This window comes from Mesocricetus auratus, unplaced genomic scaffold (assembly GCF_017639785.1).
Source record: "Mesocricetus auratus isolate SY011 unplaced genomic scaffold, BCM_Maur_2.0 Super-Scaffold_100691, whole genome shotgun sequence".
NCBI lineage: Eukaryota > Metazoa > Chordata > Mammalia > Rodentia > Cricetidae > Mesocricetus > Mesocricetus auratus.
This window is the reverse complement of record NW_024429267.1, coordinates 19171200-19188646: the sequence shown is the minus strand read 5'-3', so window position 1 is coordinate 19188646 and position 17447 is coordinate 19171200. Positions and strand designations below refer to the sequence as shown.

Genomic DNA, 17447 nt, shown 5'->3' with positions numbered 1-17447 from the left:
GCTATCATATTCTGGAGACAGAAAGGTACTGATCACTGATGTAATGGAAATAGAGATAGAAGACCGAGAAATTGTTCACAAAGCGTAGGAAGTGGGACTAGAATCTATATCCCCATGTCAAAAAAGAAAGTCATCAATGTGAAAGTTCAATGACACCAAGAAAAAAATTTGCTTAGACAAAATGAATATCAAGGGTCTACTACAGAAAGTCCTCCATTGGCCAAAGCCAATCCATGTAGAAGGGAGCTGGAACTCAAGCTTTCCAGCCAATAATGATGTAAAATTACTGGATAGTTCTAAAATTCATGTTGGGTGCATTTTATTTATGTATGTATTGATTTTTACAAAATTCACTTATATAGTATGGTAAGACTTACTTGAGAGCATTAACTTCAGGTGGAAATATTTAGAAAGAAGCAAATATAAAGAAACCAGGTCAGAAGCTGATTCTGCTTTCTATGTTTTCGCAACTACAACTTTGATCAGTATACACACACAACACAGATAAACACACACATATTTCGTCAGGCACAAATAATGTGTTTTGATCACAGGGCTATGGCAGTTTAAATTATCATCCCGCTTCCCATGCTGGAAAGAGAAAGTCTGCTAATTCGTGTTCTAAATCAAGGTTATTAAATTACTAGTTGATCCATCATCTCAAAAGGCCTTATGAGTTTACAGAGAGAGAGTTCCTTCAGATAAAAGCAACTTTTGTGTGTGGAGTTGCTGAGGCTTAGTTTGGGCAGCCTATGCAGGCTAAGTGTGGTGATGAGATTAATCTGAAACTCTATTCATCATCTCTTGGACTTTTTTCTTTTCATTCATTATTTCTTCTCCATCTTCCTTCTCTTATTTTTACTTTTTAAGTTCGTTGTTTCTTTTTAATTTTCAATTAAATTTTATGTATTTGGATATTTAGTTTGCATAAGTCTGTGTATTATATGTGTGCCTCTTGCCTGTGGAGAACAGAAGAGGGCATTGGATCCGTTAAAACTGGAGTTACAGATGATTATGAGCTGCTATGTGGGTGCTGGGAGCAGAATCGTGGTCCTCGAGCAGGAGTAGCAACTGCTGAGCCATCTTTCAAGTCCCACTTCCTTTCTTCTTTTAAGTCATCTCGAAACTTAGCCCACAGATAAGCTGTGGTGAGGATCATTAGATATACTCCCAAGCGCCCTGGTTTCCATTATAAAATAACGTCATTTTTGGTTATTGTTTACTAGAGAAGCACAAAAGAGGCTCTAAAATTGAGACGCGATCACTGAGTCAGTCAGAGGAATATGCCAGTCTCAAGGAATCCTTTTCCAGTTCTCATCATTTGCAGTTACAGAGAGCTCTCACCTATGAAAGTGTCTATCCCATTGTAAGAGTTATTTTCAAAAAAGAACGTGAAATGTTGATTTCAACATACATTCGAAGACTTATCTGTTGTAAAATATGTTTTTGAAAGGTTTCCTTAGTTCCTAAAATATGATTGGGTCCATATTGTGTTCCAGTAACAAAGTCATTCTGTTTGGAATGGATAATAAATATCTTGTTGTTTAGCTGTTTTGGGGGAGGGCTGTTTATACTGTGAATTTTAAATAATGCCATGTTTTTGTTGCTTTTTCTTGTTGTGCTAAGACTCCATGAATGAGATAATTTATAGAAGAAAGAATGGCTTACAGTTTCAGAGGAGTCCATCCTGGTGTGGAGCAAGGCAGCGGGCGGGCGGGCAGAGCTTTATCCATAAGCACAACGCAGAGAGAGCTAACTGGGAGTGGTGTGGGCTTTTGAAACCTCAAGATCACCCCCAGTGATACCTCTCCTCCACACCTGTTAATCCTTTCCAAACAATTCCACCAACCTGGGAGCCAACACTCAAATGTATGAGCCTATGGGGGCTGTTCTCACTCAAACCACCACAGACCACCTGCTTCGCAAGTTTTTAGTCACGGCCCGAGGGTAGCAGAGCTCTCTTCTGCGTACTTAAGTTCCAGCCCCTGAGCTCGGCTTCTCCGTTGCTCCTGTTCTCTTGTGCTGGAGGAACGGCCTTAAGACAGTCTTCATATAATGACTGGAATGTTCTCCCCGTAGGGTGCGTTCGTATCTTACCAGTGGCTTTCTCCTTTTTCTCCAGAAAATATTGTTTAAAATTTTTATTTTGAAATTGATCATGTTCCCCCATTTTTTGTACTCATTTTTGTTGTGTCTCATCTTCTAGGATCCCATTCTAGAAGCCACAGTCACATTAATTGTCCGGGCTGCAAAAGTTTTTATTGCTTTTGATAAACGTGATAATTTTAAGGATTCCTGGCTACGGATTTTGAGAATTCACATCTGTGTTTCCTTCATTAATAAACTGACTTGAGAACGTACACTGCCATTCTCATCTTACTGTATCGGATACCATCAGTGTGACTGAGAACAGATGATACCAGTCTTGATCTTGGCTTGGAAAGGTTTTACTTTTTTTCTGAAACCAACCAAGCATTCCTGGAAACTTTATTATCTTATTCACTGAGGCTACCAGGGAGCTAATGGGAGCTGTTCTGCTTCTCTTTATTGCTGAAGTTGTAAAGTTGCTAGAAGTTTCTACGTCTTTAGACAAAAACAGTTTTAGCGGTGGTGAAGAGCATTTCTTTTCATGTGTTGCAGGTGGGAATGAGATCACGAAACCAAGGTGGAGAAAATACTTCTAATGGGCATGTCTCCTGCCCCAAGTCCTCTATCATCAGCAACACTGGTGATAAAGGCCTCCCAGAAGAGGCAAAAAAGAACAAGGCAAATAGGAAGGAAGATGATGTCACAGCCTCGGGAACTGTCAAACGGCACCTCAGACCATCTGGAGAAAGTGAAAAAAAGACCAAGAAGTCTCTGGAGTTATCCAAGGAGGACCTCATCCAGCTCCTGAGTATAATGGAGGGGGAGCTGCAGGTAGAGAAAGACTATTCAGGGCATTGCTTCTAGCTCCTGACCTATATACTTATCCCTCAGTGGACTGTGAGCATCTTTGAGAAGGGGGTGGGGTGCTTATCTTCCTCATTTATGCCTAAATCCCATCTCTGTGTGTGTGTACAGATAAGGAAGCCTCTGGGGTAAACAGAAATATAAAGCATACAGAGCTAAAGTTTGAAAAACACAAGCAAATACAGTGGAACAAAATCATCTAAATTTCACAGTCAGAAAAAAACTTTCCAGAACACAACCGTTACTCAAAATGTTGCCACTCCTAGAAGCATGGTCATTGCTTTGTCTTACATTTATTGGGTAGAGTTAAATGATGGCTCCAGCGTATCAAACTGTGCCCCAGTGAGAGCTGATGACTGATACGGTGAGGGTGTGCATGCCATCTTCAGTTCCTTCCATAGCTACACCATCTTCTCCCCATTTCAGCTCTGCTGGTTACTCTGGATCTGTGACTCCTACAGGCACTTCTTTCTGTAGAAGGCTGTTAGATCATGATGGACTCTGAGGCCACTCATGTGGCTTTTAGGGACACAGTGGCACTATGTGTCATTCTAGATTGGTATGCAAAAGATAAGCTTACACTCCAGGGTACCTGAGGAAAATAAACAGATGTCCCAAAGACAGGTGTTTTCATTTGTCTCTTTGAATAGAAGATACTTTCTTTACATGTATTCCTAGTCAGTTATAAAAGAGTAAATTTGTACAATATTATTCAACAGGGAGGTGGTGACGGTAAAGAGAAATGAAGGGGCTGGTACTTCAAAGACTCCCACAGTGATTTAAATTGTAAAGCGAATTATCAGATGTAGGAGGAAGTCTGATGCCGCCATTAAACATGTGACTTACTAAGTCTATGCCGCCATTAAACATGTGACTTACTAGAGGCGCATACAGATGAGGTAATAAAAGGGCGGTTTACCACACCGCTAACCACACCCACTTTAGGCAGGACTAAAGACGTATACGGCTGGACGGAAAGACGTATACGTACGTAGGCGGAACTACGTCACTAGCCAAGCCCACTTTTGGGCATGGCTAGGGGCGTTACGGGGGAAGGCATAAAAGACAGCGCACAGGAAGTCTCGCTCTCTTTTCCTGGAGTTCGGCTTCCTGTCCAGTCGCTAGCTGAGATCTGCTGGGCTTCTCGGGGTTTGGTATCTTGTGAGTAATTTTCTACATAAAATACTTAGTTTCACTTTCCGTAATTGTGTGTCGCGTATCGTTACAGCGTCCGTAAAGCCAACAATTTGGTGTCAGGAGTGGGATTGTAAGGTATACCAGTTACATGTTTTATATTATAATATTTGAAGAATTGTTCCAATTTACTGGAGACATATGCTGGACCATTGTCAGTTTTTATTGTTTTAGGTATACCCATAACAGCCATTACCTCTAAGAGGTGTGTAATAACAGAGTCAGCTTTTTCAGAGCTGAGGGCAGTAGCCCATTGGAAGCCTGAGAATGTGTCTATAGTATGGTGTACATATTTCAAACTGCCAAATTCTGGGAAGTGAAATACATCCATTTGCAAAAGTTCATTTCTGTGAACACCTTTAGGATTACAACCTGCTGGTAATGGAGTTTGAGTGTACAATGAGCAACTGGGACAATTTCTTACTATTTCTTTGGCTTGTTGCCAGGTGATAGAAAAATCCTTCTTTAAACCTTTGCTGTTAACATGGTGTTTCTTATGAAATTCTGAAGCTTCCAACACATTACCTACTAATAAACGATCAATTTCATCATTGCCTTGTGCCAGAGGACCTGGCAGACCTGTATGGGATCTGATGTGTGTTATATATATAGGATGAGTCCTGTTTCTGATGATTTCCTACAATTGTAAAAACAATGAGGTTAATTCTGTATTATCAGGAACAAATTCTGCAATCTCAATGTGCAGGACAACTCTTTCTGCATACTGAGAATCCGTGACTATATTGAGAGGCTCTGTAAAGTCTTTAAGTACCATGAGAATGGCATATAACTCTGCCTTTTGTACGGAGTTGTAAGGGCTTTGAACTACTTTACTTATATTTCCTGATTTATACCCTGCTTTACCTGATTTGTTTGCATCCGTGTAGAAGGTAAGAACTCCAGAAATAGGTGTTTGCCTCACGATACGTGGAAGAATCCAAATTGTTTTCTTTATGAATTTGATTCTCTCTGTTTTGGGATAGTTATTACTAATACTTCCCAAAACGTCACTGCAAGCTATTTGCCAATACTCATTATCTTTCCATAAGGAGGAAATTTCCTCATTCGTTAACGGTACAATAATTTCAGCTGGGTCTTTCCCAGTCAGGTGACGAAGCCTTAATTTACCTTTTAATATCAAATCAGATATCTTTTCTATATATGTTTTCAATTTTTTATTTTGTTTATGTGGCAGAAATACCCATTCTAGAATGATGTCGTCCCTCTGCATTAATATTCCTGAGGGGTATTCTCTAGATGGTAAAATAACCAGAATACAGTCCAGATTTGGATCCACACGGTCCACATGTGCTTCTAATATTCTCTTTTCTACCCATTCTAATTCTTTTTCAGCCTCAGCTGATAGTACTCGTGGGCTGTTTAGGTCTTTATCTCCTTTTAAAGCCATTTTCAGGTGTTTTAAATCATGCCCTTCTACACCAATAATCGTCTGTAATTGAGAGATTTCTCCTAATAGTTTTTGAAGATCATTAAGAGTCCGGTAACGATCTCTTCTGATCTGTACTTTCTGTGGTCTAATTTTCTGAGCATCTATTTTATAACCTAAATAGTTAATAGAATCTCCTCTTTGTATTTTTTCTGGGGCAATTTGTAATCCCCAGCGAGGCAAAATTTCCTTTACTGCCTCAAACATCTTTTCCAAAGTATCCTTATTTGAATCAGACAATAATATGTCATCCATATAATGATATATTAACGAATGTGGAAATTTTTTACGAATTATTTCTAGAGGTTTATTCACAAAATATTGACACAAAGTTGGACTGTTTAACATACCTTGAGGTAGTACCTTCCACTGGAATCTCTGTACCGGACGGGAATTATTATAGGTAGGTACTGTGAAGGCAAACTTTTCTCTGTCGTTTTCTTGTAACGGTATGGTGAAGAAACAATCTTTTAAGTCTATAACTATAATTGGCCAATCCTTAGGAATTAGAGAAGGTAACGGCATCCCAGGTTGTAGAGACCCCATAGGCTGAATTACCTTGTTGATGGCTCTAAGATCAGTAACCATTCTCCACTTACCAGACTTCTTCTTGACAACAAAAACAGGTGAATTCCATGCACTAGTTGATTCCTCAATATGTCCAGCATCTAGCTGTTCCTGAACTAACTTCTCCAAAGCCTCTAACTTCTCAGATGTCATAGGCCATTGACCCACCCAGACGGGTTCATCTGTCAGCCATTTTAATGGTAGAGCTTTTGGTTGCTCTGTAGGTTTGGCACTAGCATCTTGCTTCTGTACAGCCTGTACATTTGGCATCTGTTTTCTGTACTGTCTTACTATATTCTTACTACCACTAAGAGCTTGTCTATAATTCCTAGCTGATACAGGAGGAATTTTAATCTGCGTATTCCATTGCTGGAGTAGATCACGACCCCAGAGGTTTATAGCAATATCTGCAACATATGGCTTTAACCTTCCTCTCTGTCCTTCTGGCCCAATAAAGTCAATCCATCTAACGCTCTGTTTAACTTCAGATAGGGTTCCAATCCCTAAGAATTGAACATTAACCTCTTTTAAAGCCCAGTTTTGTGGCCAGGACTGCTGATTAAGGATAGTGACGTCACTTCCGGTGTCCAGTAATCCGTAAATCACCCTATTATTTACCTTAACCGGAAGTTTGGGTCTATGATATTGTATAGAAGTTTGCCAAAATATATGTTTTGTATCTCCTCCTGATGTAATTGATTCATCCTCTGGAGCTAATGTATTATCCAGTGCCGTATTATTTACAATGGGCAGTGGATCTTCTAATTGTCCTGGGAGAGGCTGTCCTCCACTGTCACTGGGAATGACCGGATAATCTTCCTCTTCGGGGCTCCATGGAGCCCCGGAAGCCCGTTTCCCTGCTGTAAAGATCTACCTTGTCTGTCTATTGTGGAAAAGCATTCATCAGTCCAATGGCGCCCCTTCCCACACCTCCTGCATAGACCAGGAGGCTTAGGCCTTCTGTTTGATACATTCCTGGTAAAAGCATTATTTCTAGGAATGCGTTGTCTACAGTTCCTACTAAGATGTCCTATTCTACCACAGTTAAAGCATTTTGCATCTTTACGCCTATTTAAATTCTTTGAGATTGCCTTCCCTACCCATGCCTCTATATCATCACAGGTAGGGTATTTGGCATCCTGGTGCCTCCTCAAACCTGTAGAAATAGCTTCACCTACCCAAGCTCCTGTATCCTGACTTTTACATTCCAGGTTCGCTGTATGCAGAACCCATTCCTCCAATGGCGCTGATCTTATTTTTAATGGCCAAATTACCTGCCTGCATTGAGGATTCGCGTTCTCATACGCCAAAGATTCTATAAGAAGACGCCTGGATTCTGGGTTCGCTACCTGTACCTCTACTGCTCTGGATAATCTCTCTAAAAATTCAGTGAACCTTTCCCTTGGGCCCTGTAATACCTTGGTGTAGGGTTGCATTATCTCTCCTGTTTCACAAACCTTATCCAAGGCATTTAAAGCAGCTGTACGGCACAAAGACAACATGTGCTCGTCATATGCAGATTGAACCTGCGTGTCAGCGTAAGGACCCTCCCCAAGAATCTTGTCTTGGGGTACTTCATGACCGTTCTGTAATTCCTGAATTTCTATTGCTTTTGCTTCTTGCCTCCATAAAGCTCTCCATTGAATTTGGCAAGAATTTTCGAGTACTGCAGAGGCTAATTGGGCCCAGTCTTTTGGGGTTACTTTATTTACAGTAGCCCATGAGGTTAGGAGCTCTCTGACAAAGGGAGAATGAAGACCATACATGACAATGGCCTCCTTAATATTTTTTAGATCCTTCATCTGTATAGGCTCCCAGTGATAAGCAATGGGACCATTTGATTGTTTTTTCGTTGCTGGTTTTTCTGTTACAGATACCGGAAAAACCATAGGGGAACGCATAGCAACCTTAGGGAAATCATTCCGGCATTTGAGAAGCTTTGGGAAACTCCTGTCCTGACCTGTTGCCTGTATTTCTGATTCTGAAGTATCAGATTGAGCGTCTTCTAAATCCTGCAGTCTATTCATCATTGTTTCTCTGAGCTCTTGAAGTTCTTGGGACAAATGATTTTCTAAGGATGTCATGGAATCTTTCATTTTTTTACATTCATCATTTACATGTGATTCCAAATTTCTAATATTCTCATCCTTAGCAAGTACCTCAATAGCATGTAAACTGCCTTCTACAAATGATATTCAGCTTCTCTTAACAATCAGACACGTGCATACAAAGGCACCTATGCTCATATTTGTAAATGTACATGTGTCAAGTTACATTTGTTTAAGAGGAAAGTGATGTTATATTTGGAGATGTAGAGGTGTAGTAGACATTTATCCTCTGTAAGCGTCATCACACTGGGGGTGGGTATTGTGACTAATAGCGGGAAGCTGTTCACACTAGCAAATGTGAGTGGGCTGATGAAAATATGCTGGCTGTTTGCTAAGCTTTCTGGCCAGGGGAAGGGGAAGAGTTCTGTCTGAAAGGCTGGTGCTGGGAGAAGATGCAGGAATGTGCATTAGGGAGTGAGTTACTGTCAGCTCAGGACTGTAGGGATGGCTTAACATTCATGGAGCCGTTAGTGTGCTGTTTCTCAGACCTCCATTGACTACCAGTCTCTCTATGGGCTGAACATATGTGACTCAAATGCCCTTCCCCTAAGGGGTGACACCCCAAGGTTCTGTATGATACTGGACTGTAATGCAGACTGGAGATGCCTGACTCACCCCATCTCCTTTATATCACAGACAGTTATGACCCTGGCCCATGGAGAGTCAGCCCTTTAGTCATAGTTGCCATAGATTTAAATTCTTTGTCTTGCATCCAGTCCAGCATCCTGTCCATCTTACCACTTGCATTCTGGGAATGTTCACATGGGGCTAGACTTCAGGAATTATATATTTATCATTGATCTCCAGAACTTCATGTAAATTCATATGTAAACTCAGAAACTAAAGACATTGTGTGGAAAGATAACTTTTAAGCAAGAGAAGCTGAGAGGTTCTGTTTCACCAGAGGGACAGAGTGAGGTCAGAGCCCAAAGTTTGCTGTGCTGCAAATGTTAAACGTGGGCCCAGTAAAGATGCCACATGCTGAGCTTTCTGCAAGTCTGGAGGTTTTGCATTCAATGCTCAATGGCTGGTGTTCATACAGGAGCATTCTGGGGGCATATCTATAGGTCAATCTACAGAAAAATCCACAGAAACATATGGTGATGTGGGCCTATGGTGTCAAGGCTAGAAGACAAAGGTGAAGTCTGTTAGAGGAGAACATCTTCCAGACTTTTCATTGCCACACCTCAGCAGATACAGCTTGTCTCAGCACCCGGGCCAGCCAGTGTTGCTGGCATCAATCAAGGTCACTAAGCTGGTTTCTGTTATTACAGTTCTGTCCTTGACTATTTCCAGTATTATGGGCTTTCTAATAAATTGGAACATTTTTACTCTCTGGGTGAAAAACTAGTTACATATTTCCCAGCCTGGACTGAAAGTAATGAAACCGTACACCCAAACCATTGTTTGGGCACCGTGATTCATTTTTCCTTCTGTTTGTTCTAAAATAGCACTTTTTAAGAATCCGCTCAACTTGGCTGTACTAAAACAAACAAAACTTAAAAGGAAGTAGTGCTCTCATCATAAAAACCACAGTACAAAAGACTTGGCAAAAGTACATTCTTAAAGTAAGTCAAAAACAAGACATAAGGAAATTTTTCTTCTTGATTCAAAAAAGCATTGTATGTTGTAAATTCCCTTGGCTTACCTGTTTCAATACATCTTAGGGAGGAGACCCCTCAAATTGGGTTTCATTATTTCTCCCTTTGTTGTTAAGTTTAGTCCTCTTCTCCCTGCATATACAGAGATATGGAGAACACTAGATAAGACAATTAGATAACATGTCAGAGACCTGTTGGCTTTGGTGTTCTGCAGGCGTGTCATATAGTCACTGACACAGGGAAGTCAATCTCTAGCCCTAGGCAACTGACAGAAGGTGATACATTTCAAACATGGCTCAAGAAACAGGCTAATGTGCACAAATGACATTAGCTCTGCCCCTTTGGAATGTCCAGCCATTTTCTTTAAGACTTCACTCGTTTGTGTCTACTCCGTTGACCAGAGGGAAGCCTGTTCTCTTCACTTCTTCCTCACAAAGACAATTCATTCATCCTTACAACTTTAATTAACAATCACTTAATGGTGGTTGCTTTACAATATTTGAAGAACATTATTATGGAAGAAGTCCAAATGCCCAGGATGTTTCAAACTTATGATCGTTCTTATCTCAGCATGAGGTGGCAACCAAGAGGTCCATCAGTTGGGCTGGCAGAGAGCTCTGCCTGAGGAGGGCTGGCGTTCGCTCTGGCTCTCTGAACTGACTCACTGGAATTGCTTTCCACAGTGATCCCAGCAATTCTAAGCCTGTTGTCAGTGGGGAGAGGCAGGGAGGGAAGTTAAAGAAATAGCGAGTCATGTCTATCAGACATCTAGGAATTCAGAAAAAAATAGTTAAGAGTTATTTAACTCTGAAATACACTCATAAATGGCAGCAGATGCTAATTTCTTCCCTCTTTAGTTGAGCAGTAAAACATGTTTAGCACAACTAAGACTCTTAGAATACACATGTTCACCTACTTATTTGAAACCACTACAGTACTTTACTCTGAGATTTCTTTAATCGATGTAAACAGTGTGACTTAAAAGTTAAATCTTACAGAGAAGTGCGATAGAATTTTGAAGGCTTGCTGCTTGGCCCTGAAACGTTGACTCAGGGCCTCTGTTAAGTCCCTGATGTATGAAGGAGGATTCCCAGTGTGATTGTTACTAAACCTGGTTAATACCGATACTACCTGGACACATTTGAACGTGGAAAGAAGAGAGAGGGGATCAGCCAGATGGGGAAACGACTTCAGGGAAGGCTTTCAACAACGAAAGGACTTCACTGTATTGATAGGTTAAGAGGTGACAGGACCAGAGTGGAGCAGTGCCAAGGACATAGGCAGCGAAAAGATTGTTGATGACAGAATCTTGGAGGAGACAGAAGAAAGGGAATCAAAGTCATGATTTGGGAGCTGACCTGGATTTTGATCTTGAAATGGAGGGAAACCCTCCATCTTTTTTTTATTGTTGTTGTTTTGTTGGGTTTTTTTTGTTTGTTTGTTTGTTTGTTTTTTTACGAGACAGGGTTTCTCTGTATTGTTTTGGAGGCTATCGGTTCAGCCCGGCCTCAAACTCACAGAGATCCGCCAGCCTCTGCTGGGACTAAAGGCGTGCGCCACCACCGCCCGGCGAAACCCTCCATCTTGTGTGTGACAAGAGGATGAAAGCTTGACTCTCAGGAGAAGACAGTTAACAGCTTTCTGACGAGCCTGTCTCCTCAGTCAGCTAAAGTGGGGGTGAGGTGTTAGATGAAGGTTGTCATGGATAATGTGGTCACTCATGAGTAGAATATAGACATATACAGGAAGTGAAGCTGCATATGTCTCCTTTTAAGAAGAAGACACAGTTCATGGTGTTGAAATTAGGGTTGAGGTTGTCAGGGTGGCTACAGTGAAAACACAGACGGAAGGTAAGGAGTGTAGGTGAGGAGTACCCGGCAAGGAAGAACTATTGCATTGAGTGACCAGGCCAACAGAGAATGATCAAGAAAGGGCCAGGAAGACTGGAGATTAGTCTCTTTGCCCATAAGATTTGATGTGACACTGACTTAACTAACTTAGGCTATAGAGTGTGGTCTTGGAAGTAACAGTGAAGGAAGTTGGAGTCAGTGGTGTGAAGAAATGGTCAAGTTAGGATATTGATTAAACATCCCGTTAAGTGTTGAAAGCTAGAATGAAGGCAGATTTGGAATGGATACCATGTCTGTAATCATTGGTCAAACATGAGAGCCGGAGGCCAAGAGGTCAGCTGATGACTTTGTAGACAATTTTTGCCTGAGTATTCCTCTTGATTATGTCATTCTGTTCCTTGGGAATTTGTGTGACAACCAGAGCCTTTATTAGACTGAAACTGAAACTTCTCAGGCAGGTTGGTAGACTCTGTTAAGTATCTACTCCTTAGCTATGAAAAGTCATTGTTAGTGTTCCTTTAAATGACCATTCCTATCCAAATATCCACGATGGACACTCTTCCACCACTCTGACTCATAAACATAAACTCAAACACCATCACCATTCCAAGGGGGAATTTATCTTCTGTTTATTTCACATTGAGAATACTGCAAGACAAAATTTGGTCTCTTCTGGGAAATTGTAATGTATTTATTCTTTACTTTTTTAAAAAACAAGTTTATGTGTCTTTAGAGACCAAAGTCTTACTTCCTTTGTGAAGTCTCTTATACATCCTTCCCCCCCAACACTTGCCCTTGTTCTGCTCTGAAATCTTGCATAATTTTGTTATGGACAAATCATAGCATCTCATCTATACATGTTCTACAAGTGTTTTATATATTTATATTGTGTTGCCAAAAAACCCCAAAAACTTTAAAGGGACTTGAAAGGGACTGGGCATATATCATCATTGTTAGTCTACTGGTGACTGATAATCTCAAAATGTTCTAATATTTGTACAACTTCTGAAGCATTCATAAGATCAACTTTAGTGTGTGTGTGTGTACATGATCATGTCTGTGAATGGATAAATGTCTGTGTGTTATATGGGCACATGTGTATGTGCTCATGCAAGAACTTTATGAATTGAGCTATCTCTTCAGACCAAAACTGATGTTGTAATGTGTTCAAAAACATTTGAATTATATAAAGCATAAGGATCATATACAAAATTGTGTTATTATTGAATTACTGATAATGCTCATAAACATTTACAATGATATTTCTACCACACATACAATGAGTCCAGGGTTGTTTGCAGTTGCTTTGGCTGTTTGTTTGGGGGGGCAGAGCAGTCTTTAATGGCATGTATGTGTTTGTGTGCAAGCGTAGGAAGGAGTTCAGGAGCCCAAGGCCTTGGATTCCATAGAGCTGGAGTTATAGGCTCTTGTGAGCCATCTGACGCCATAAGGATGCTGAGAAGTTAATTCAGGTTCCCTGCAGCATTATGCACTTTGGACAGTTGATCTGTTTCTCCTGCTCCCCTTTTTGTCATCTTTAGAAAGAGCTGTCATACTCAGCTGAAGACCAGGATAATCAACTCAGATGGAATCACTTAGTGCAGCCAAGCACAACAGGCTTGTCTCGAAGGGGTGCAATATATCACCTTTTCCTTTGACAATAACTTTTCTTCTCCTAAATGGGTCCCATTTGTCACAGGGTGTGGCCTCCAGTACAGACTCCGTGCTTCTGAAGTGCTGGATTTCAGTTACCCTTTCTGGCTTTTTAGCTCGATGACTCACCTGCTCTCAATTGCAGAATATCAGGCTGAGGTCACCTTGAGCAAGGCGCCCAGTGAAACCTCACACCGCTGACATGATCGGCGTGCTGAGAATGGCATGTCTTCGCTGAGTTCAGGAGGGAGAAAGGCAGGCCACTTTCTGATTAAAATCAAGACCAGACCAGGCCTTTTGTTGACTATAAAGCCACAGAATCGAGTAGCAGTATTGTCTGCATTTTGACAAAGAGCTCTGCTGTCTGGTTTTCACTGTTTGTGGTGGGATATATTTGGCGTTCCTAACAGGATCAGTCTGCAGTGAGGACAATATACTTGTTGATAGTACAGGGCAGAACTTTGGTTTTGTTGAGAAGTGTGGGGGAAAAACATATTAATAAAGAAAACCTCCTGCCAAGCGCTTTTTGTTGTTTGCTGAAATCTGGGCAGGAGAAAGTGCCCTGTAGGGGACAGTTCCTTTCTCCTGAACTGCTTTTCTATCAGTGAAAGTGATTTCAGTCATCCCAGATGAGCAAACTTTATCCAAATATTCCAATTATCTATGGAAACACCTCCCAATTATTTGTTGTACGTGTGCATTTGTTGTACGAAATCAGTTTTGAGTAAAATCAGGGTCTGCACATATTAAATGCATTTGGAGCAGAAGGGCCTCCTGATTTTAGAATGGCTTCCAGGGGAGATGTCAAGCACACATACACATGGCTGGGTCTTCCATTGTGGGGTATCTGCTAGAGAAGACTGCTCGGATACAGATTTAAGCCAATAGAAAGCCTTTATTAGTCAGTCGGTGACTACACTACGTGTTGGGGATCCCAGTGTAGCCTAGAAGCTTTCTCAGGGTGAGAGTTTAAGCACAAAAAAACAAAAAACAAAAAACAAACTTATTTTGGTTAGACAAACTTCCGTTAACAAAAACAGTTACCCAGAAGCAGAATTACAGAAGCCCAAAAGTAAGGCTTTAGAGACTTTACCAGAACTATGAATTCCATGGATTAGGTCTTTGTTTTGCCTGGTGGTACTGTATACATGCTGAGTCTTACACCCTGAATGGTACTTCCATCATGGGGTTAGTTGTGCTAAGGTCTGGGGCCCTTTTACACTGCTGCTTAGTCAAGAGCAAAAGCTGTGCTACTCAACTGGAACTGATGAAGAAAGGAATAATCCGTTCTTGCCCCAACATCTATGGTAGTCACTAGCCACATGTGGCTTGTAGTTACTAGAAATGTGGCTAATTAGGCTGAGAAGCTGTATTTTGACTTTTGTTTAGTTATAATTAAAGACATATATATATTGTCTTATCATTTTTTAAGTTGTGTGAATACACATGTCTGTGTGTGGGTTTGTACACATGTGTGCAGTGCTTGTGGGGCCAGAAGAGGGCATTGGTTACCCTGGAGCCAGAATTGTAGAGACTCCTAAGCTGCCCAGGGTAGATGTGGGAATTGAACTCAGGTCCTTTGGAAGAGCAGTGTGCTCTCAACCTCTGAGTCATCTCTCCAGCTCCTCTTGCTAATTAATTTAAGTAGCCACATGTGTTTAAGTGGCAGAAGGAAAAGAGCTGGCTAGAGGAAAGGGGGCCCTGGATACAGAGCAGAAAGCGATGTGTCGTGGATTCAAGGGAGGGAGAACTCCAGAAGACATTTATAGATCCCAGGGCTGCTTCAGAGCACAGGATGGGTCTCAGTTTTCTTTCCTGCTGCTGTGATTTAAAAAACACCTCAACAAAGCCGGGCGTGGTGGCACACTCCTTTAATCTCAGTGTGTAGGAGGCAGAGGGCAAGAGGATCACTGGGAGTTCAAGGCCAGCCTGGACTACAAGAGTTCTGGGATAGTCAGGGATATACAGAGAGACTCTGTCTCAAACAAATAAATAGAACAAAAACAACCCTGACAAAGGCAATTTAAGGAACTGTACATGGTAGAGAAACCGTGTTTCAAAAGAAGAGAAAAAAAATAAAGGAAGAAAGAAAGGAAAGAAGGAAGGAAGGAATGTAGACAGAGTTTCTATCCCACCTGGTTCCACAGCCCTTTAGCCCCAAATAAACACACAGAGGCTTATATTAATTATAAACTGTTTCGCCAATAGCTTAGACTTCCTACTGGCTAGCTCTCTTTTAAAAATTAACCCATAACTATTAATCTATGAATTTCTACATGACCTTATCTTACAGGAGAATGCCTGGAATCCTGTCTTCTTGGTAGCTGCATGGTATCTCCCTGGTGATTCCTCTCTGTGTCCTCTCCCCAGAATTCTCCTAGTCTGGTAGCCCCGCCTATACTTTCTGCCTGGCTACATCCTGCTTGTCCATTGTCTAAAACAACTTTATTCATCAACCAATAAGAGCATGAAGAAGGACTTATTTTGGCTGACAGGTCAAGTGTACATCCAGTATGGTGGGGGAACTGAAGAGAGCAGGAGCTTCACATCCACCATTGGGAACTCAGAGGGACACACGCTGCCTTCTGTGCAACTACTTTTCTCCATTTACACAGCTCAGGATCCAGTCAGAGAGCCCCAGTGGCCGAGCGTCTCATGTTAAACCAACCAGAGGTGTTCCCAGAGACCTATGACCCCTTTGATTGTAGATTCTTTCAAGTTGAAAATTAACACCAGCCACCAAGGGATGGAAACAAAACAGTCCATTATTGAATAGGCTCTTTGGTTGGTTAGTATCACAACAGATGGCTGGTGTCCCAGTGAGCTTGGGAAAGTGACTTTTTGGGATGCTTTCAAAAGAGGGAAGATGGTGGTACTGTATCTGAGTGACAGCAGGGATGGTGGAAAGTGTGTTTGTTGTTTATTTATTTTTACTTATTTTACATCTTGGGATACAGTTTCCCCTCCCTCCTCTCCTCTCAGTCCCACCTGCTTACTCCCCATTGCCCTCACCCCAAGTCCACTCTTCCCCCCATTTCTGTTCAGGAAAGAGCATGGATATCAATTAAACATGGCTTTTCAAGTTGCAGTAAAACTAAGCACCTCTCCATGTATTAAGGCTTGGTAGGTTGACCCAGTATGATGAGTAGGGTCCCAAAAACCAGGACAGAGTCAGAGACAACTCTTGCTCCCACTGTTAGGAGTTCCAGAAGAAGACCAAGCTACACAGCAATTGTCACATATATGCAGAGGTCTGTCCTATGCAGGCTTCCTAGTTGTCAGTTTGGTCTCTGTGAGCCCCTGTGAGCCCAGGCTAGTTGATTCTGTGGATTTTCTTGTGGTGTCCTTGACTCCTCTGGCTCCTACAAGCCTTCCTCCTCTTCTTCTGCAGGATTACCAGAGCTCCTCCTAATGTTTGACTGTAGGTCTGTGTGTTTCCATCAGTTTCTGGATCTAGCCTCTCTGATGACAACTGGGTTAGGTACCATATTGTTAGGCACCATTACATTGACTTTTTTTTTCTCCAGTTGTGTTTGGTTCTATCCTAGGTCTCTGGGTCATCTACCCTGTGAGTCCAGGGGTGGGCTTACTCTCCTGGAATGAGTTTTAGGCTAGATCAGTTTTTGGTTGACCACTCCCTCAATCTCTAGGCCACCCTTACTTACGCCAGCACACCCACATAGGTCAGGCCATATGTCAAAGATAGTTATGTGGCTTGTTTGGTGTCTCAGCCCCTCTACTGGAAGTCTTGCCTGATCACAGGAGATGCTAGTTCAGGCTACATATCCTCTATTGCTAGGAGTCTTAGCTGGGGTCATCCTTGTAGATTCCTGGGAGGTTCCCTTGCACCAGATTTCTTCCTGACCCAGAAATGGTGGCACTTTCCAGTAGTATCTTTCAGTACTCTTCGACTCCTGATCCCATCTCCACCTGCTCACAGTCCATTCATGAAATCTCCTCTATTCTCCTCCCTCCCCTCCCCCTCCACACCCCTCGGCCAATAAACTATCCTTGTTACCTAGTCTCTCTGAGTCTGTGGATTGTAGCCTAGTTGTCCTTTATTTTATAGCTAATA

The 17447-nt window shown here is 41.7% G+C and overlaps 1 protein-coding gene across 2 annotated transcripts in view; it reads left to right on the top strand.

Annotated features, from left to right (window-relative positions):
- The window catches only part of Filip1 (filamin A interacting protein 1), a 172943-nt gene that overhangs the window by 69851 nt on the left and 85645 nt on the right, over nt 1-17447 (top strand). For both annotated transcript variants that reach the window (XM_013116041.3, XM_005073700.4), the window contains exon 2: nt 2641-2919. In XM_013116041.3, coding sequence (XP_012971495.1) covers nt 2647-2919 — 273 coding nt within the window. In that variant the 5' untranslated portion in view covers nt 2641-2646. The remainder of the gene's footprint in view (nt 1-2640; nt 2920-17447) is intronic.